At 41.2% G+C, this 23,005-nt stretch overlaps 1 protein-coding gene across 4 annotated transcripts in view; it reads left to right on the top strand.

Moving 5' to 3' along the window:
* Positions 1-23,005, top strand: part of GRHL2 (grainyhead like transcription factor 2) — a 165,881-nt gene that overhangs the window by 124,927 nt on the left and 17,949 nt on the right. For all 4 annotated transcript variants that reach the window (XM_061123656.1, XM_061123655.1, XM_061123654.1 and 1 more), the window contains exons 9-12: positions 110-268; positions 7,838-7,925; positions 8,614-8,753; positions 13,513-13,544. In XM_061123656.1, coding sequence (XP_060979639.1) covers positions 110-268; positions 7,838-7,925; positions 8,614-8,753; positions 13,513-13,544 — 419 coding nt within the window. The remainder of the gene's footprint in view (positions 1-109; positions 269-7,837; positions 7,926-8,613; positions 8,754-13,512; positions 13,545-23,005) is intronic.

Here is a 23,005-nt window from a genome sequence, read left to right as displayed (position 1 = left end):
TTTAGGTTTGTTTAATATTCTAGTTTTAAGTCTAAGGCTTATGCATTTTTTTAATAGATCTTTTTTATGGTGACATGTGAACTTTTTCCTTTCTTTCTTCCTCCCTCAGATTTTCATCACCGTGAATTGCCTGAGTACAGATTTCTCCTCCCAAAAAGGAGTGAAAGGACTTCCTTTGATGATTCAGATTGATACATACAGTTATAATAATCGTAGCAATAAACCCATTCATAGAGCTTATTGCCAGATCAAGGTCTTCTGCGACAAAGTGAGTAAAGATGACAGTTTGTCATAAAGGTATTTTTGTTATTAGATATTACTTTCGATGACTTTTCCCCCTTGTCACCTTTGCTTGTCTACTGGTGTCCAAATAATCACTTTCATCACAGTGGGAGTGGTAATTTTTCATTCTCAGCTCTTATTAGCTATCTAGGCAGCCATCAACTGTATTTTTTTTTTTTTTTTCAGTCAATCATTCTACCACTAATTTAATGACTGACATTGTACTGTGCTATGAGTCTGATTCACATAGATATAACTGATCTAATAGATGGATAGTTTTTAGTGGGTAGGTAGATCCTGTCCCAGAACATACTAATATAACCTCTTTTATTTTATGGGTCTCACCTAGAACCTTTTGGAATGGACACAGCTCCTTTTAAATATGTTCACTAGCAAACATGCTTCAGGAGGAGATGTAGTTTTTGAATCTTCTTGAATCCCCCTGTATGAGATAGATCAATTAGAATAGCAAAGATTAAAATCCCATGATTATGTGGTGAGAGACCCTTGCAAATCCCAAATGTGAATGGGACCAAGCATCAACAGTTTCAGAACCTGTATGATGTCAGCATCATGAGGGAAAGTAATGGACCCACTTGATGACCAAAGAACGGGACACTACCAAGTGGATCCGTAATAGCAGAGGGTGAAGTGGGCCTTTGGAGGACATCTGGTGAAACTGGGGTAGAAGGGGATGGATTGTGCAGACTTGAGTTTACTGGTGGGTGGGTGCAAAGGGAGAAAACATTGAAGTGTTTGGGGCTCTATAAACTTGGGAAAGTTATAAATTGAAGTTCCCTTCTAGGATAAAAATCCTACTCTGAGAAAAAGCTGCTGGGAGTAGAATCCAAGTTGAGTTAGACAAAAACAAAACAAAGGTTCAAAGGAACGAGAAGTTCCAATTAAAAAGGAAGAGGCGAAAGAAGACAGTGTAGTCAGATCTCAGGAAACACAGGATGACTTTCTGTTATCACTTTGTGAACACAATTAATGTAGGAGCATGAAGGCTATCAAGCTGGAAGGATTATCCTAGCTTACTCATTTCACTTAGAAATGACCGAAAGAGAAGAAAAAGTGTCGAATCCCATACAGTGTCTCATGAAAAATATAATTAAGGTTAGACTAACTTCTTGTGGACAACGGATGCATGCCCCCAAAACAGGTGATATGTATTATATCACCTTGTATCTATAGCCTATTGTTCCAGATGGGCTTAGAATTTACAAAATTTTAAAATACAAAATTAACAAAATCATGGAAATTATGAAGAACAACATAAACCACAATTTGAAAAACTCAGACATGAGATGTTTGGAGAACAGAATGACTTGAAAAGAGATATAGTAGAATTCAGGAAAGAATTTAGAAGTGGAAGAGTAAAATGTTTCGAAGTAAAGACTACTACAAGTAACATGGGAGTAAAGGAATGTAAAAGATAATTCCTTAAGAAAAATACAGGTATAAAATGGCAAAATTTTAAGAACTTGAAAAAATGAGGAAACAAGAGAAAATAATAGATACAGAAGACAGAGAAAGAAGATACAAGGACATATAATATGTATCTCTGTGGGAGAAAACATAAACAATGGAACAGAAGAAAAGCTAAAAAAGAATAAATCAGGAAAACTTAAAAATTACACATTTTTAAGTGAGTTACCAGGCACTTGGTAAAGTTGATCGAGGAGCCAATATCAATAGCCATTGGACTTTAAAAATATTCTTTGGGCATCTAAGAAAAATAAAATAGACAATGGGTCATTAATTTTTTTCATTAATTTTTACTGGAGGGTAGTTGATTTACAGTGTTGTGTTGGTTCCAGGTGCACAACAACGATCAGCCACACACACACACATATATCCACTCTTTTCCAGACTTTCCTCCTGTATAGGCCACCACAGAGGGTTGAGCTGAGTTCCCTGTGCTACGCAGTAGGTCCTATTAGCCATCTCCTTTATATATGGTAGACAAGGAATCATTTATAAGGAAACTTTTATTATCAAGCCTTTCAACAGCAATGCCTTGTCAGAAGACAATGATATTTAAAGTAATCAAGTAAAGAAAATGTGAGCCAAGGATTTTACGTCCAGCCAAGCTGATTTTCAAGTATAAAGAAAACAGGCAAATGCAAGACAAAATAAAACACAGAAACAAAACCACCAGTGAACAAATAACCAAATGGGCAAAATTCCAGGGAATATTTCTCCTCGAGGAATCTAGTAAAAAATTCTGTTTAGACACCAATATGACTGTAAAGACATTGATAAAAGGGCTGATGGTGAACATTCCACGTCTTTTTATCTTGGATCTAATGCTAAAATGATCGGAGAGATAGGAATGGCAATATGATGTGTTCTGACAATAATTAAGACATAATTATTTAGTAATTGGGTAGGGTGGGAGAGAATATGAAAAATAGATTGAACTGGCAACTGCTTATAGGTGTTGCTATTATTTTGGTTTCTAAGTCATGTCCAATTCTTTTGTGACCCCATAGACTGTAGCCTGCCAGACTCCTCTGTTCATGGGATTTCCCAGACAAGAATACTAGAGTGGGTTGTCATTTCCTTCTCCAGGGGATCTTCCCAACCCAGGGATCGAACCCAAGTCTCCTGCATTGCAGGCAGATTCTTTACTACTGAACCACCAGGGAGTTGGCTGGATGTAAAAGAGTATGAGTTCAGTTAGATCCTGGGGAGAGGAGAGAAAGGGGAAAAAGAGGTTAGTGGCTAATTCAGAATTACCAGCACTCTTAACGGTGCTGCAGTCAGATGTAGATCAAAGAGCTATAGGGCCAGTAAAATGTCTGAATTGTCGTTTAGCAGAGTTGGAGAGGAGGAAGAAGTGGGCATCTCTGAACAGAAGGCGGAGATGGGTCATGAGACGAGAGAAGGAAGCAAATTAACTCGAACTGCACTGAGTTTAGAGACATGTGGCATAATGGAAAATGTCTCTAAAATCTCGATAGCGTTTCAAGTTGTGATGATTTTAATTAGTGCCTATCGTCAGAGCAGCACAGCCCTCTCAGGCCCAGTTAGGCAGCTTCCATAATATAGAGGAGGCACAGTTAGGTCAGTAGACACAGTTATGTAGATGAGAAAATTGCCAGTGCCACAGGTAACTTGCCAGTCATGTGGTGAAAAAGCAGAGTAGCTGCATGTAAATCCATGTCTGATCCCAAACTCATATTCCCTATATCTTTTTTTTCCCCTTTTTTCCCTTATATCTTTAATTCAGCATATTAAACGTTAAGAAAGCATTTTCAAATGATGTACAAGGTGGAATTTTTAAAGTACGTGTGGGAGAACAATTAAATGATTTGAATTCCCTTCTTTTATTCCAGAAGTTTCAAGGGGAATAGTAGAATCCCCGTCCCTGAATCTCCTTCTTGGAAGGAAGGAGGAAGATTAGGAGCAAGGAGAAAAGGAAGGAAGGGTGGAATGGAGGCCCTGGGCAATCCGTTTACCTTTATGTCACAGCTAGAATTAAAAGGATGAAAAAGAAGGCTTAAGGGATGCTCGTATAATTATTTGTTTCGAGTGTTGATGTAATAAATACTAAAAATCAAAATAAACCATAAAATGCAGAATAAACAGAATGCCGTATTATTGTTCACTATGCCCTAGAATGAGAGGGACTCCAAGGAACTAGTGATGCAAAGAGTCTCTAGTGGGTCTTTTTTTAGTTAACATGATGATGAGGATCAGGAAACTCATAGGGAAGGAATCTCATGGGATAAGCAGAGTGTGTTAATCTTAACTGCTCTTAATTATTCTGATAAGCTAGATGCAAAATCTTTTGCTATGTTTAGTCATTATATTTGTAGCCATGAATTCAAAATACAGGTAAAACTCACTCCTGGGACATTTTAACTCTTGCATGTTTCAAATGGGTGTGTAAATGCAAAAGATTAATTTGAATCATCCTCTAAAGCAAAAGAATTAAGAGCTATTCTATTTTAAAACCGTAAATTTCCCACAGATTAGAGTTTTAAACAGATGGAATTTTGTACTATTTATAGTTCCCCAGGTTGATTTCTAATTAATGCACCTGTAAGATTGCAGATGAAAATAAAGGACTTCTCTCCCTTTTTTGATATTAAAATTTCTTTTATTGAAATACATATGTTTATGACTTAAAAATTCAGTATCTGCTATATGGCTATATCTTTATCAGTACTTTTGTCTGTATTTTTATGGGCTTAGTCACTCAATCGTGTCCAACTCTTTGTGATCCCATGAACTGTAGCCCGATAGGCTTCTCTGTCAATGGAATTTTCCAGGCAAGAATACTAGAGTGACTTGCCATTTCCTACTCCAGGGGATCTTCCCAACCCAGAGTTTGCGTCTCTTGTGTCTCCTGTGTTGGCAAGTGGATTCTTTACTACTATGCCACCTGGGAAGCAGATATCTTTATATCTGTATTTAATTCAGTTATCTTTCATGAAAAACCAGAATCATATTACTGCAAAGAGCAACTATATATTGTTCAAAACTTAAAAATAAAGCCACCTTCTCGTAAGAATTTTCCCCTTCTTTTTTAATTCCTGCTTAGAATTATCTTGGAGATTATAAAAAACTAAAGATATTCCTCCAAAGTACCTTCTTGGTACCTTGGCCAACTTTAAATTGACACATTATTGAGACAAACTTAAGAGAAACAGCTTAAGTATCAAATATAAATATAAAGAAAGCCATCACCTCTCAAGAGGTGGCAAAGGTGATCACAGTATAATCAGGAAATCTCTGGCATCTTTTTTTCCTTTCTCCAAATTTAACACTCCATAACGAACATCTAAGTGGGGGAAATTATTTTCAAATGATAAATTTGGTGTTTGTAGCAAATTATACCCTTCTGGAAGAACCAGACTTTTTTACATTTTAATGAGAGTGAAAATATTTTCCAGAAGCTTTGGGTCACAAATAATCAGAAGAAGGAAAGGAATTCTTGGTAGGTCACGGTCAAGGATGCATTCTTCATCTTAATTGAATGTATCAAAGCTGCCCTGGGTCACTGTGAATCAAAGTGTTATTTTAAATATGAGAATGGTGGCCCTCCTAAGTTTGGATACTATCAGAATTGCTTTGGTGTGCTGGCATCTGGGCCTTCTGGGCAGGGAGTTTCTTACATAGATGTGGTACCCAGACTAGGCGCTATGGAGAACTACTCCGTGTTTTATGTTAATCCTGCAGGTTTGGCGTATCAAAGAATACCTGTAAAATAATAGCAGGTGACTTTATTTCCTAAAAATTAACACTGAACATATATAAATCTTGAAACGGTAATTTCAGAACTTTTCTTCACATAAATTGTACAAGACAAAAGACTAATTTTAAAATAAAATTGCTTAACAAACTTTGGGATGTGTCTTGAGTGAGTTATAATTTATGTAGGTAAATTTCTATATTTTGACTTACATGCAATACTATATTGTACAGAACTTCAAATACAGAGAAAAAAGTCCTACATGTACAAAACCAAAAATGAATAAAAGGGCCTTTTGCTTATGTTTCACACCCATCTGAACAAAGTCATCTTTGTTCATTTAGCACTCTATTTTTTTTCTGAAAATATTATACCTTATCTAGACAAAAATCTCTACAAAACTTTTACTATACCTTGAAGAGATTTTCCAAGGAAATATTTTTATATTTTATCTCCTTCTTTCTATGAATTTCTATGGTTTATAAACATCAGTGACAATTTAAAACTTAAAAATAGAGCACTGTAAATGATTAGTCTCTTTTTGGAGTAAAAAGCTTTTTGACATAAAAATGCACATTTATAATATCTGTTTAAACTATTATAAGCATCCAAATCTTACCAATATAAAGTTCTTAGAACTTTCCTGGCACAAAGGAAGTGCCACATCTGATTAGCTGTCATCACTTGTTCATCAAGAATTAGCTCTAAAGCCATGTCCTTTATGGTGGATGCCTCCATTGGCCACATGTCTCCATGTGTCATGGCCTTACTTTGGCCAGAATTGGGAATATGTTTTTTTTTTTTTTTAAAGCCAGTTTGATAAGCAGAATTTGTATTTCAATGTTTTACTTCTAAACCATTAGCATGTCCCTTTCTGTGAATTGACTTCATGACTCTTGTCCATTTTTTAACTGGTATGTTAGTTGTTTTCTTTTTAAATTTGAATCATTATTTATATGTTATTGATTTAACACTTTATATGAGATTTTATGGGCTTCCCTGGTTGTTCAGGCCGTAAAGAATCTGCCTACAATGTGGGAGACCTGGGTTCGATCCCTGGGTTGGGAAGATCCCCTGGAGGAGGGCATGGCAACCCACTCCAGTATTCTGGCCTGGAGAATCCCCAAGGACAGAGGGACCTGGTGGGCTACAGTCCGTGGGGTCACAAAAGGTCAGACACAACTGAGTGATGAAGCCCAGCACAGCACATGAGATTTATATAGCAAGTATTTCCACCAGCTTGTCCCTTGCTTTTTAATTGATCTGTGGGTATTTAACAGAAGGATTAAATTGTATATTCTCAGATCTATCTCTTTTGTGTGTGATAACTTGGGGATTTTCTAGGGGTAGAGGTCGCTGACCAGTCCATACTTTGCTATTTTTTAAATGTGCTGCCACAAAGGGCAGAAATAGTAAATGTGGATTTGAAATCTAGGGGAAGAGTTTAGGCTGGGAGAGTCTATCTGTCACCTGTCTAGAGCACCTTGTAAATATGTGTATGGATGAACTTCTCTGCCACAAGAATGGAGAGAGGGAAAGGAAAAGGAAACTGTGTTGAAATGTCTGTATTTGGGGTGTGAGAAGAGGAAATTGAGTCAGCAAAGCTGACATCGAAGGGTGACCAAAAAGAAAAGAGGTTGATCAAAGAATCGTGGAAGACCAAGAGGGCAAGAGACATAGGTGACGATCAATTGGTTAATTTGGATGGAGTTGGCAAGAGAAGCCAATGAAAAAGTCAAATTACAAGGAACAGAGGAGCAAAAAGGCAAATTGAATGCTATTTCCAAGAGCATATGAACATATTAAGACAAAACCCCAGATCGTACTTGTATATACAAAATCTTACTCCCTGTGTAGTTTGCTTCAGCCCTACCTCATTTTCCCTTCTGTAGAAATTTTTTAAAGTTCCATACCAAGGAGCCAAGGAAAAGTTTTATAGGAAATTCACACTCAACTTTCATGCCCACTCCATGATTAGGAAAGATAACAGGCCAGTGCTTCATCCTACAACATTTTATTTTAAATAAATATCACTAAAATTACTTAACCGGCTTCACTGGGATGGGGAACTGAGTCTGGCTTTTCTGTAGGAATTAAAAATTGGGGTTGTTTAAATAGGCAAGATACCAAAAAGGGGGAGACTTTGGGAGGAGTGGGATCCCTCCCTCTCCAAGGAGGTCAGCAACATCGGGTAGACTAAGGGGCGGTAGACCTCGCTGGAGGATGGAACTGCGGCTGCCTGCCTCTCCTCCCCACGCTTTATTTCTTATCCCTGTGACTTGTGTGTGGACAGCTATTTTGCACGCCCTGGTAACATGCCTGGCATTGTCTGCATTTGTTTTTCCCTGTCAGGGAGCAGAAAGAAAAATCCGAGATGAAGAGAGGAAGCAGAACAGGAAGAAGGGGAAAGGCCAGGCCTCCCAAACCCAGTGCAACAACTGTGAGTGTGACTGCGAAGGGGGGTGGGCTTCAGCCAGGCCAGGTCCCCCGAGGAATGGGTGGAAAGAAGTGGGTTGCAGGTAAAATATGCACGTCCGAGTTATGGCTGGGCTTCCCTCGTGGCTCAGACAGTAATGGATCTGCCTGCAATGAGGGAGACCTGGGTTCGACCCCTGGGTTGGGAAGTTCCCCTGGAAGAGGGCATGGCAATCCACTCCAGTATTCTTGCCTAGAGAATCCCCATGGACAGAGAAGCCTGGCGGGCTACAGTCCATGCGGTTGCAAAGAGTCAGACACGACTGAGTGACTAAGCGCAGCACAAGTTATGGCTAGCCAAGGCAATGGGGTGCACCATCCCTGTGAAAGGGAAATAGAATCATGTGATCACACTAGAGCTAGGAGCGAGGTTCTAATAGTCCAGAAACCAACATCCTCCTTCTCCAGACAAGAAATCTAGGGTGCAGAGAGGAGCAAGAGAGCACCCCCTCAGGAGTGCTCACTCCCAAGTCCACACTTTGTGCTGGTCTGGTGATGGGAGAGGGGAGGCTTTTAAAGTGTGTTCACACGTATGGCATTTGGGATGCTTCATAGGAGAAAATCGTGAACTTTAGCCAAGACTAGAGCTTACAAGTGAGAGTTCTTAAGTCATCTACAGCCCTCGCACTTATGGGTTTTGTGATCGTGTCCAGCCTCTGATGGGAAGGTGGCAGCGATACCGTTACAGAAGAAGAGCGACATCACCTACTTCAAGACGATGCCTGATCTGCACTCCCAGCCCGTCCTCTTCATACCTGATGTTCACTTTGCAAACCTGCAGAGGACAGGACAGGTATGGCTGACCCGCTCACATCTACCTGCCATCCATCCCCTGCACAGGTAGAGCCTTAAGAGAGCATCACTTCCAGCGCCATTGACCTGAAAAATAAAACCCATGCATTCGACCAAGAGTCAGCCAGTTCCTACAGAAAATGTAATTTTATAGAAAGGAATGTCTCAGGAGAGGAAACCAACTTACTAAGGGGAAGGTGAGAGTGAGCTGATAATAGTGAAGTGTTGACAAAGCAATGAAAGAGGAAGAAAGTAAGAAGGCTGATAACCTGTAAGGCAAGTTTTGTTAGTTTTGTTCTGTGGGATCCTCATGATGCAATAGGGCTCCATCTAATGGTGGGAAATTGAACTGCACCCATTGGAAAGTTGCTTCAGAGGAAAATTCTCTGAATAAATAAACTGTTAAAAACTTTTTCTTAGTAAATTGACAGTTACTGTTGAATAGGTAAATTATTTTAAACCAAAATAAAAATGAGATTGTAGACAAGCCTAAATTTTAAAAGATAATTCCTGTCTTCTAGTTCTAGTTACAAGTGAAATTATAGAGATAATATTATAATACATAAACATCCAATAATTAGCTCCTTATGGTAGCTCATGTTAATGATATGTTATGCAGCCACTAAAATTATAATTAGGAAAACTATGTAGCAACATAGGAACTAGTTATGATAATGTTCAGTGGGGAAAAGGTAGAATATTCATTTGTGTCTACACTGTGATTCCAAATACTGGGTTGGCCTGAAAGTTCATTTGGAGTTTTTGCAAGATGTTACAAGAAAAATTGTAATAGTTGATGAGTATTAAGAGGTGGATATGTATTTTTTTCTTTTTGTAATGTCCTTAGTATTGTCTATTTTATGTGATAAATTAAAATTGGTTAAAAAAAGTTACTTCCCTAGCATTAGCCAGAATTGTCTTTCTGTTGAGAAAGAGGTGCACAGTGACACATTCAAGTTTTTCTTCCATTCTAGTGTTAAGATATTCATTGGAATTGACCTTAGTCTAGGAGCAGAAATCATTATTGGCTTAACTTTCTTGAGAATATTTTGCCCCTATTCCATTTTATTTTGTGTATGAGACAAAACAGTAATACAACCAGAACTTTTTAGTTGGTGTTTTTAACACCAACTAAATATGGGTAGCAGAATATCCCCTAGTTTTTTCCTTAGAGTGCCTTACATTAAAGTTTAACATTCTCATCTTGTCTTACTTGTCTGATAGGAAAAAGACGCAAAGGTGAAAGGAAGAACATTATGATTTATTAAGACATGAGTGCCAGCCCCTAATTTTATTTTTTAATTCCCAAAAACATGGTGATTTGTGTATTTACAGTCTTTGTAAATACATGATATATTTTGAAGCTAGGTAGTCACACCTTTAGGAGAGAGGGGATGATTGAGTTAAACTGCTCTCACCGTTTACTAGTATGATTCTGGCTTTAACCCTATGTCAAAGCTGACAGGCTGACCTGTTCTCTTGGCAAGATTTCCCTAACATACGCAAAGCTGTAAATGAATCTTAAGAGGAAAACGGACCAAATGTGACCGCTCGTGACTGTCTCTGGCCTCACTTGCCCCCTCTGTGTCCTGAGCAGGACTCCTAGCCTGTGGCTGAGCAGAAGGAAAGTGTAGTCTTTGCCGTTTGTTGGTTTCAGCAGTTTGCAAAGCAGCCCAATCAGCGTCCCCTGGGGTATCAGCAAAGTTTAAGTCCTGCTGTCCTTGAAGAGCCTCAGGCTTTCCCTGTGGCTGTGGAGTCAGAATGTAGGGTTCAGTGAGGGAGCCTGCTGAGCCCGGGGTGACAAAGGAACACACTCTTCTGTGCACTGGGTCAGTGCGTGAATATCCCATGGCTGATCAACATGCTTGGCTGAAGGAAAAGAGCAGCCGCAGTAGCCGGTCAGAAAAGGCTGCCTGTTCTTAGAAAAGTTAGGAGTCTTGGGGGATGAGTCCAGAGGCAGGAGGGAAGAGGGCAGTGCTGTGATGTTGGAAGTGGGCAAGGGACAGGGCTTGGCAAGCTTCGACAGGTCAAATGAGAGCCAGCTGTGGCCGCTCACGAGCTGGCCCGGTTCCCCCATGAGGGAGCAGGGATGGAAGGGAGGAAGGCAGGTGATGGTGTGATGCTCAGTAACCGCTACTGCTATGGACCTGGCAAAGTCAGCCGCGTGGCAGCCATTCAGCTGCAGAACAAGCAGCCAGCTAGCTTTCACTGTCAGCCCACATGTCCCCCAGCCCCTCACTGTCTCATTGATTCACTTGTGGGTTGAAATATTCACCAGATGGTTATCAAAAACTCATAGGAGGGCATTGTTACCGAATCCATGTTCAACTCTGCTCCCTGCACTACAGGCCAGTAAGTCAGAGACAAGGAATGTGGAGGCAAGGAATACAACATTATTCAGAAAGCAAGCAGACCAACAAGGTGGCAGACTAGTATCTCCAAATGACTGTCTTCTTTGGGCCTGGGTGCCAGTTTCTTTTATAGAACAGAGATGGTGAGGAGGTGAGGAAGTAAAATAAAAAGGTCATAAGTCTTGCAAGTATCTCCTGGAATGGCCAGCCTGAGGAGGATGGTGGGGAGGTGGGATGGGGACAGGTTGTGTTAATATCTTCTTTTTTTGTAAAATTCAGACAGAGGGGCAGGGTTCCCCAGGCAGGACTTTTAGTAAACAAAAGCAACGGGGAAGCAAAAGTTAAAGAAACAGATCCGCTATGGAGTCAGATTCTGTTCTCCCCTGAAATAGCATGAACCCAGCGTGCAGGCACAGTGGAGGTCTTTAGTTTCCCTCTCCCCGCATTAAAGCCCAGATATGCATGGTGCCTTTTGTCAAGAACCCTTGAAGAGAAGTGATAGAGGAGCTTGGGAGAAATTGTGGGATGCAGAGGCATCATTCCTCTGGACCATGTGTACTTGGCAACTATCAGCCTTCCTCAAGGCACCCGAACCCAGGGAGGACATCCCTTCTCCCTCACACCTTCAAGAACCGTCTCCCTGACTTGTGGCTTGTGTGAACCACCTCCGCCCAAATCACAGGCGTCCTTGATAAGAATTCAGGTTCCCAAGGTTCATTCCAGGTCTTTCAAATTAAAATCTCCAACGGGGAGCCTGGGAATTTGCATTTATGAGAAGTTCTCCGGATGGTTTTTATGTATTCTGAAGTTTGAGAACACTGTGTAAAAATTGAATTTGTGTGTTAAGCACTGTGGCCGACCAGGAGGAACTAGTGGGTCAGCCTGTGCGAGGAGGAGGAAAAGTGGCAGTGCGGGGCGGTGACGGGGACAGTGCAGTAGAGCTGCCCAGGAAGCCAGGAGGACACTTAGGAGAAGGCTGCTTCTGGTTCTGGATCACCAGTCCCCTTCGCAGAGGGCTGTCCATTATCCGGCCTGGTTGGTGAGGCAGGGCGGATGTATTTATGCCACATTTCAAGAAAGCAGCGAAATACCAAGTCAGCATCAGGCACTTTCCCCCGAATCTAGTCTTGAGTCCAGTGCTATGGCCCAGGCTCCCCGGCTTATGTGGGTACCCCTGGATTCATCTAAATAAACGGTCCATCATGAGCATAACCAGTGCTCCGATGCTCCTGAAACTTGGGGCATGGGGAGGAAATTTCTTACCTTCATTGCCTCGTGTTTAAGAAGAAAGGATACAATGCAACCATAGACATTAAAAAGTTTCAGAGGAAAACGTTCCCCGTGGAAACCTCAGCTAATGACTAGCATGGCTCATTCCCGGAGAGTTCCAGGCAACGATCTCTGTCGTATAACTAAGTCCGGGCTTGGTGGCAGCCTGGAAACTGGCACAAGCCTTTGAGAAAGTTTACGCGGAGGGTGTCGGTCTCCACACGGCTGTTTCTCACACAGGCGGCTGTGGCAGGGCCGTTGATGAAATGGACGGGAACCCAGAGGTGATTTTTGAAGTTCAGTGTGTGAATGTTGGATACTAACCAGTGTCATTCTTCACCCAAATGAAAATGATCCTGAAGCACATAGTTAAAGCTCTTGAAAGGCCCACAATTAATTGCCATAAATAACTGGGTGAAGAGGACTTAACATACACAGCAGCTCCCCCTCTGGATTTCCAGAGCTGCATAACAAGGATGCTTCATAATGTCTTTAAATCTGATTAGGCCCGTTGCCATGCTGACTACCTAAAGAAGTCTCTTTCCCTTCTGGCTAGAACTCCTCCTATAGCCAGAAACACCTCCTAGGGCTAGGTGACATTTCCTGGCCTGAAGATAGTTGACTCCTAGATTTTTGTGGTTGTGGGACCAGGGTAGCCCAAGTCCCTTTGGGAAATAAACAAAGGCCTGGGCTTACTTTCTGGAACTTGCTTCCCTCTCTTTACCAAAGAATACTGGTCTGGAATCAGCTCCTCTGTGGACTGGATGGGATTGGTTACTTACAGGCCCTATGCCAAGGCCTTTCTAAGCAATGATTTTTAGATCTTGCTAAAATATGTCCTTAATGTCTAAAGCAAGGTTTGGCTTTGGGCTATAGGTAATTTGATCAGACTGCTTTGAGCTAGAAACAGTTAGATTTCTAATTTCAGTTCATTAACATCTAAGAATTTACCCAAGGAGACTGTTGAAAAGGTAAATTTGTATTGGGCACACACAGATTTGTATGAGACACACACAAATGATTAAACAGATTTGTCTTTTTTAAGAGACAGTGTAATGTCTTAGGAAAGTCTGTGCATCACGTGATATATTTCCATTTCTTGTGCCTGACCTACAGTAAGTCTGCTGTTTTGTTCCACAGGTGTATTACAACACGGATGATGAACGAGAAGGGTAAGACACTCAGGCTTTTTTGCTTCAACACCCAAAGTCAGTTCCTGTCAGTAGAAATGGGATTCCAAGCACAGGGTAATGAGACAGGGAGTGGGAACGTCCTTTCAGCCCCAGACTCAGAGCTAGGAAAGGCTTGACTCCGAGGATTGTTTGGGAGAAGGCTGGGGAGTACCATTCTCCTTCCAAGTTTCTCGTCTCTTTTTTTATTTTTGGCCACACCTCACAGCATGTGGGATCTTCCCCAACCAGGGATCAAACCTGTGGCCCTTGCTTTGGAAGCACGGAGTCTTGGGGGCTGCCAGGGAAGTCCCCAAGTTTCTCTTTACCCCTCTCTCCTTCCTATGATCTGCCTTTGAAGTGGTACATCTCTTTGATTCCACCCTTTCACTGCCAATCCAGTTACTGAAATCTTTGTCCCCAACACAAGATCGAGTTGAGCTCCAGGCAGGAGCCAAGGAGACAGCCTGGCCTCCTTTCAGTGCTACCTGGACCCCGCCCTACCCCCCGCACATCCATCATGCTGGGGAGTGAGCTGCCTGGGCTAGTGGCGAGGCTGGTTTAGATGGGAGCTAGGAGACTGAGAACCTTGTCACTGTCTTCAGGACTGTAGGGACGAGCGGGTTTACACAGGGGCGCTGAAGGCTCCCAGTGTCTTGGGCATCAAGTCACTGCATAGTGCTTTTCTGTTCATTAACTCATTGTGTAGACTCCTAGAATTTTGGAGCCAGAAAGGAACCTTCAAGGTCGTTTAGCTGATCCTATTCCCAGGCCATATAGCACAATATACCACATCCTTGATAGGTGGTCAGCCAGCTTCTACTTGAATGTTCCCAGTGATGGGGATATTCTGAATATTCTCACTGTAGGAGACAGCTCATGACACTGTTGGACAATTCCAGCTCCAGAAAGTTACTTTGATGAACTGATGTTGCCTTCTTTTGACTGATATCCTTTGGCTCTAGTTCTTTCTGCATAAGTCTCAACCTTTCCTCCTCATTCAAATGTCGTTTTACCTCTCAACATCTTAATTCCCCCACCAGGGGGTACCACCAGATTTGTTATTGGTCTCCTTAAAATTGGCTCGCAGAAGTACAGGTGTTCTGAACCACATGAGTTGGAGATTATATTGAGATCATTTCTTCTTGTCCCCTGGATGCTGTTTGTCTCTTTAAAGCAATCTAGAACTACATTCATTTTTCATCATGTCACACCACTTACAACTAAAATCTTGGTTTGCATTAATTACATGTGTATAACTAAACTCTCTAGATCACTGTTTTTCAAACTATGGTCAAACCAGGGCTTCCCTATTCTTAGGCAATATTTCCTTGTGCAACATTTCGAAATGAAGTCAAGTGAAGCAGATAGTCTCAAGTTCTTTTCCAAAGCAGACCTTGGCAAACTGTAGCCTAAGGGCCAAATGGAGCTCCCCCCCACCCCCACCGCCCCCGTCCCACCGCAACATGCCACTTATTTTTGTACTGTCTGCATATTTTCAAATGGTTGAAAAAGTCCAAAAGAAGAATAATATTGCATAACACTTGAAAATTATGAGATTCAAGTGCACACAGTCACATTTAATTGGCAGGCAGCCACATGAACGCCTGCAGGTCTTGTCTCTGGCTGCCTTGGTGCTTCAATAGCAGAGCTTCAGCAGAGCTCAGTAGAGAGACGCTGTTGTAGTTGCAACAGAGACTGTCTAGCCTGGAAAGCCTAACTATTTACTTTCCAGCAGAAGTGTGCCACCCTCTGTCCTAAAGGAGAGAGAATCTCAAAAGAGCCTAATAATTCCCTAGTTGGTCAGGAGCAGAGCCTTGTCCGGGATCTGACCTCCAAATTCTGAGTTCCAAATTTTCTAAATACCTAGTTAGATTGTTCTTTTTATCTTGGTACAGAGGTCATATATTCTAGTGACAGGAGTGAACAGAAACAATTAGCGCCAATCAGTTCTAATCTGTTGTTCACATGGTTCCCAAAGGACAGGGTGGTGTCATGGAAGGAACGATGACTCTCAGCCGGGGAAGCCCCTGTTCTCCTCCTGGGCTGCTGCTCCCCCGTGGGAAGCCTGGGGCCGTGTCCCTGACCCCTGGGTTTTGGTGTTCTCCATTGTAAAAGGAGGATTTTGCAGAAGAGGATCTGTGCGATCTCTCATGAGGAAATCGAGGATCGGGGGATCTGGTCTTTGTCTCCATCTGACCCCTAGTTCCTGGAAAACCCTTCTTGCCTTGATCCTCTGTCCACACTCATCCCCACCGGGATGCCCACATTCCAGCCTTCCGTGAGGTCCCCTCAAGTCTTTCTTTTCTGTGGCTCACACACTGCATTTAAGGTACAGGGTTTCTTGGTGAATTTGGGCTTCCTTAGGTCTGGAAAAACAGTGATTTCCCTTTAAGAACTTGCCATTGCCTGATGCTGCATGGGGCACTCAGCCCGCAATCCTCTCTAAGAATTTCTCTTATTTTTGCTTCTTCTCAAAGGCGTGCCACTATGTCCTTTGGGGCCACCTTGTGTAATTTCCTCAAAGGCTGGTAGGTAGGTTTAGTCTCTTAAGTCGCGTCCGACTCTTGCAACCCCATGGACTGTAGCCCACTAGGCTCCTTTGTCCATGGGCTTCTCCAGGCAAGAATACTAGAGTGGGTTGCCATTTCCTTCTCCTGGGGATCTTCCTCAACCAGGGATAGAACCCGGTTCTCCTGCATTGCAGGCAGACTCTTTACCAACAAGCCACCAGGGAAGCCTTAAAGGCAGAGTCTTTAGGAAAATAAAAGCCAGAAGACAAATATAGAGCCCCGCAAGTCTGAATTTGATTCCATCGCAGCTCAGAGAGTCAGCCCTCCAAAATGACTTCACTCATCAGCCTCTGAATGACTGGAGCAGAGAGCCTTGCCTTTCCTCTCATAGATGCTGCCGGACCAAACCCTGAGCTTGCTTACAGTGTTGCTGAGCAAGAGGCAGTTCTGGGTGCCACCCAGAACTTCCACCCAGAACACTTTGGCCAAAATTCAGTGCACTTCAGAGAAGTTAGAGACTGTTAACCAATCACCAGTGAGTACATTAATCAACATAATATTAAACCTAAGTATTCATCACCCTGTGTTCATCAGCACGAAATAAAGTTCTTCTAGAATTCTGCCCTATTTCTCTTAAAGGAGCAATTTCCTGGAGGACCAAGCACTTTTCTTTGATAATGTCCTCAGGGATGCTAAGCAAACCACGAGATGTAGGATATGTTGGGCTATGTCTTAACCACATATACATGGATACCAGGTGATTACAATATAGGACAATTTCCCCAGGAGAATATGAAAGCATAAACTAAAGCTTTTGGGCCACCTTGAATAGGTAAACATTTTTTGAATATAGCCAAAAGAATCAATGATCTGTTGATACTTTTTTTGTTAATTTACTTTGTTTAACATGCATTTAAAAAGTAACATATAATTTAGACATATCTGTCATGTTTTGTGAAACTTTTATTTGAATTCTTCACAATTCATAACATCAGTATCTTTCTCATCCTTCAAGTTACTTTTTATGTCATCTCATACTACTTATCAAAGTAATTCTTTGCTACTTTCAAAGTTGAGATACAGAACTTTTAAATCCACATATACAGGATTGTCTTTAGAAATTCTATCCTAAGCCACAAATATTGATTCTTGTAATATTACAGTTATATAAGTGACTGCCACCATGTTGCCTCTTATTTTTAAATTTTGTTTTTAATTAAATTTCAAGATAATTGTTGATTCACATGCACCTATAAGAAACCCACCCCCTTTTCTTTTTTTTTTGCCACACTGCACAGCCTGTAGGATCTTAGTCTCCCCAACAGGGATTGAACCCAGGCCAATAGCCGTGAAAGTGCCAAGTCTGAACCACTGAACCACCAGAGAATTCCCAGGACCACCTCCTTTTCAACTGATATATTTTTATTTTTACTGTTAGATATTGCAGTTAAAAATACCCACCCACTAATATTCACATCTGCATCAGATACGCAAGGGAGATTTTTAGAAAATATTTAAGAAAATGAAAATCATCTTTACCATCCCTTAGAGTAGCAGATTTTTATCAGTTTCTTATATTATTAGTTCCAGTTATTCTTGTATACTAGTTAGCCGTTTTGCAAATTGGAAGATTTGAACTAAATGCTCATAAAACTGAGCTTTACCTCCTTTTATAAATTTAACCTTACATTTACCCTTGCTGTTGCTCTTCATTCTTTTATTTCTGTTTTTCTTTGAGACCCTTTCCCATTATTTTTTTATTGTGTTTGATTTCTTTTTTCTTTATTTATTTTTAATTGGAGAGTAATTGCTTTCCAATATTGTGTTGGTTTCTGCCATATAGTAACAGGAATCAGCCACAGGCATACATGTGTCCCCTCCGTCTTGAACCTCCCTCCCATCTCCCAGCCCATCCCACCCCTCTAGGTTGTCACAAAGTACGGGTGTGAGCTCCCTGATTTATACACAAATTCCCACTGGCTGGCTGTTTTATATATGATAATGTATATGTTTCCATGCGGCTTTCTCAATTCGTCCCCCCCCCGCCGCCTTCCCCTCACTGTGTCTGCAAATCTGTTCTCTGTGTCTGTGTCTCCTCTGCAGCCCTGCAAATAGCTTCATCAGTACCATCTTTCTAGATTCCATATATATGTGTTAATATGACATTTGTTTTTCTGACTTACTTTACTCTGTATGATAGGCTCTAGGTTCATTCACCTCATTAGAACTGACTCAAATGCATTTCTTTTCATGGCTAAATAATATTCCATTGTATATATGTACCACAACTTTATTATCAATTCATCTGTTGATGGAAGTCAATCAATGTGATACACCATATTAACAAAGTAAAAGATAAAATCATATGATAATCTCAATAGATGCAGAAAAAACTTTTGACAAAATTCAGCACACATTTATGATAAAAACTCTTTAAAAATGGGCATAGAAGGAACCTACTTCAACATAATAAAAGCCATATATGATAAACCTTTAGCAAACATTATTCTCAAAGGTGAAAAACTGAAAGCATTTCCTCTAAGTTCAGGAACAAGACAAGGGTGCTCACTCTTGCCACTGTTATTCAACATGGCTTTGGAAGCCCTAGCCACTGCAGTTAGAGCAGAAAAAGAAATAAAAGGAATCCAGATTGGAAAAAAAGTAGTAGAACTCTCACTGTTTGTAGATGACATGATACGCTACATAGAAAACCCTAAAGATACTATTAGAAAATTACCAGAGCTAATCAGTGAATTTAGTAAAGTGGCAGGATACAAAATCAATACACAAAAATCACTTGCATTCCTATACACTAACAATGAAAAATCAGAAAGAGAAATGAAGGAATCAATCCCATTGACCATTGCAACAAAAAGAATAAAATACTCAAGAATAAACCTACCTAAGAATATGAAAGAGCTTTTCCACTATTTATTTATTTATTTGGCTACATTGCATGGGAGAGCTTAGTTCCCTCACCAGCAATCAAACTGGGGCCCTTGAGTTGGAAGTGCAGTTTCTTAACCAACTGGACCACCAGGGAATTCCCTCACCATTTTTTAAATTTTATTTACTTTTAAACTTTTTATTTTATATTGCGGTTTAGCAGATTAACAATGTTGTGATAGTTTCAGGTGAACATCAAACAGATTCAGCCATGCATATATGTATATTCACTCTCCCTAAACCTTCCCTCACATCCAAGCTGGCATATAATGTTGTACACGCTGCTATATTAAAATGGATAACCAACTAGACCTACTGCATAGCACATGGAACTCTCCCCCACCATTTTTTAAAAACTGAAATGTAGTTGGTTTACAGTGTTGAATTAGTTTCTGGTATTTGGCAAAGTGATTCAGTTACACGTGGTCTCCTTTTCCTGTTGCCAGAAGAATTCTGTTTAATTGTTCTTTCGTTGTGGAACTTTTGGCAAAGAATTCTTTCATATTTGTTTATTTGTGCAAGCATTTTTATTTGGTCATCATTTTTCTAGAGTATTTCTGTTTTATTGTCCTTGTTTTGTGTGGCTTAAGAATCTGACGAAGACCTAGGAAGGAGTACTGCTGTGTCTGACTCACTTCTCTTGCTTCTCTACTCTCTGCAAGTTTTCCCATTAGTCTTGAATACCTTTGCAGCCCTAAACACCAATTTCTGTGTCTCTAACATCATGAGATTGCCCAAAGCTGTGCAGGCTTCTTTGCCCTTAAGTATGTGCCTCTGTTGGGATCACCATCCTCTGCTCCCAGTTGAGAAATGGCAAATGCTTCAGGGGAAAGCAGCTCACTGACTATCAACCCACCTCTCTGCAGTTTTCTCCTCTGGGATCCTAGCTCTCAGGTTCTGGCTGACTCAACAGTAGTCTCCAATACCTTCAATAAGATTAAATATTAACATACACACACACACACACAGAGTTACTTACATTGTTCTTGGCTGGAACATTGCTCGGTTTGCCACAAGCTGCAACATATTAGCCACAAACAGAAATATCTCTATTTTCTCTGAAAATGATCCTTCTAGGGCCTACTGACCTAATTATTTACTGGTTTCAATTGTAAGCTCTTAACTACCGTAATTGTTACTAAATATATGTGGGGTTTGTTTGCTTTTTGACTTCGGTTTGTTTTTACTGACTGTGTCAGATGAATTCTGCCAAGACCCTGAACTAGCATTGATTAAAGTCATTTGGAGCTGATAGATTCTTCCCCAAAGAGTGATTTATTGTTGCAAATAAACTGAGATTCTACTCCATTATGTGAGAGCCTTTGTGAGGACTTGAACATAAGAGGACCTCTACTTTTCTGAGGCTAATAGAGGGTTGCCATGGTGTTAGTTGCTCAGTCGTGTCCGACTCTTTGTGACTCCATGGACTGTAACCCACCAGGCTCCTCTGTCCATGGGATTCTCCAGGCAAGAATTCTGCGGTGGGTTGCCATTCCCTTCTCCTGGGGATCTTCCCAACCCAGGGATTGAACCTGGGTCTCCCACATTGCAGGCAGGTTCTTTACCGTCTGAGCCACCGGGAAACCAACAAAGGGTAGGGACATTCATTTATTTAGGGTGGATGTGGTCGTCAGCCTACCCAGGCCATAAGCAGAGTTGTGAACTAGACAAACTATGTCTCCATGGTGCTGGCAGCTCCTTCCTGCGCTTTATTCTGACACCCCTCACTAGATACTGATGTCTAGTGTGACTCAGCCTGACAGGTAGGGCTCAACATGGCCAAGTGTGTCCAGAGATGCAGACTTCAGACCCAGGCACTTTCTCAGTTTTTTTCTGATGAAACAGCTAGCCTTTGTTTATACCCCAGGGACTTGCTCTCCCTGAATTTGACCCCATCAAACAATGGCTTCATATGTTGCTGGGTCTGGAGTCCCTCCACACGTTAACCTAATACACTGTGCCCAAAAGGTGTAGGTTGGAGGGTGAAGATTGGTGTCAGAGAAAGTACCTTCTCCTTGTCCTCATCCTTTTGTGGTGCAATCTGCTGTAATTGAACAGGACACCAGGAGACCTGAAATCTGTGCTTTTTCCATCTATCAACTGGGCAGTCATTTCTGCCCTTCTTTTCTCACCTTGCCTTGAAAAGAAATGACACCATTGAATTCAGACCGCACAAGCTATTGACTCCCACTGGGTTTATAGATTTGGAAGTGTGAAAAAGCATTTCTGAATTCCTAAGAGAAATGTGGTTTATCCAAGATGTTATTTTAATGACAAAGTTCATCATGGCTCAGAGTGGGGTGGTGTCAAAAGTCAACAGAACTGGAAAAATATAAATAAATCTTCCTTGGCGAGAAAAAGGAAATCAGTAGTTAAGGAACCCTGACACAGCATGAGTGTCTGGTGATATTTCAGGCTGTTTACCCATTATTAACCTCCTGGTCACTGACTGCCAAGTCAATGAATTTTTAATCTTCTGCTCCCAAGGTCATGGTCAGTCCAGATTCAAGACATGACAGAATAATATGACCCACTTTTATGATTTTAAAGAAAAGTGAGGGGAAGATAGAGGGAACAGTGCTCTAAAAACTTACTACCACCTTCAACTGGGACTTGAGCTTGAGTTTTTCCTCTGGCTGTTTCCATAGTTTGATTACCATAGGATAAAACAGAATGCTGACTCTTAATATCATTTCTCATACTCTCACTCATCTTCATCTCAGTTTATCATGAGGTTTTCCTTCAGACCTGGGTTCTCTTAACAGCCTGATTCACTGTTTAGCTGCATTGCCCGGCATAAGACACAACAGCTGTGCCTTAGTTTGGTCATCACTGAATAGGGATAAGATTAGTTCTCACCTTGCTGGCTCAGAGTGTTCAAGAGACTTAATTTACCAAGGAGATGAAAAGTGCTTTATAAAACGTGGTCTTCTTAAGGGCTGGTAAACATAATTTTAGACCATCTAGAGCAGCAATCCCCAACCTTTTGGGCCCCAGGGACTGGTTTTATGGAAGACAATTTTCTATGCACCTTGGAGGAGGGGGGAATGGTTTCAGGATGGCTCAAGCGCATTATACCTATTGTGCACTTTGTTTCTGTTATTATTACATTGGCTCCACATCAGATCATCAGCCATTAGATTCAGGAGTTTGGGGACCCCTGATCTAGAGTGTGATCTAGTTGGCTTCCCTGGTAGCTCAGTTGGTAAAGAATCTGCCTGAAATGCAGGAGACCCCAGTTTGATCCCTGGATTGGGAAGATCCCCTGCAGAAGGTATAGGCTACCCACTCCAGTATTCTTCCCTGGAGAATTCCATGGATAGAGGAGGCTGGCGGGCTACATGGGATTGCAAAGAGTCAGACATGACTGAACGACTTTCACAGTCACAGATCTAGAGTGTGAGATGGTAAATTAAAGCCTTGTTGGTTTAATAGTTTAAATCATTAGAATTAATAGAAATGCTGTTTGGACAGTTTTATCCCATGTGCTCTTTCTACTACTGGATCCCACCATTAGCTCAACTTGAGAATTGATGAAATAAAAACTTCCTAATGACAGTGATGCCAGTAGAGGTCTGGCTTTGGAACAGAGTTTTATATTATTAATATCTTGGAAGCTTGGGATTGATATAATGTTAGTTGCCAATGCAGGAAGTTTTTCCAACTTTAGCCCTTAATTTGGACCAGAGAGGTAGTTTGGACTATTTGCTATATGATGGTAAATGGGAACTCTGAGCTCTTTCAAATTGTCTACCTCTGTACTCTTTCCCCATCTCTCTCCCTCAGATCTCTCCCTCGTTCATTTTCATGATCATCATGACACATCTCTAATAACACTTCAGTTGTTCTTACAGTGTATCAGGCAACTCTGTGAGTGCTTCACATATGTTGAATTCACTTACTTCTCTCAACAACCTCCTTTTAAAGGCAAGCAGGCTGAGTCTCAGGGCAGGTGAAGGACTTGTCCCTGTTTTCATAGCTCGTAGATTGCAAAGCATGGGGTTA

This window comes from Dama dama, chromosome 21 (assembly GCF_033118175.1).
Source record: "Dama dama isolate Ldn47 chromosome 21, ASM3311817v1, whole genome shotgun sequence".
NCBI lineage: Eukaryota > Metazoa > Chordata > Mammalia > Artiodactyla > Cervidae > Dama > Dama dama.
The sequence above is the reverse complement of the archived record's forward strand: the minus strand, read 5'-3'. Positions and strand labels throughout refer to the sequence as shown.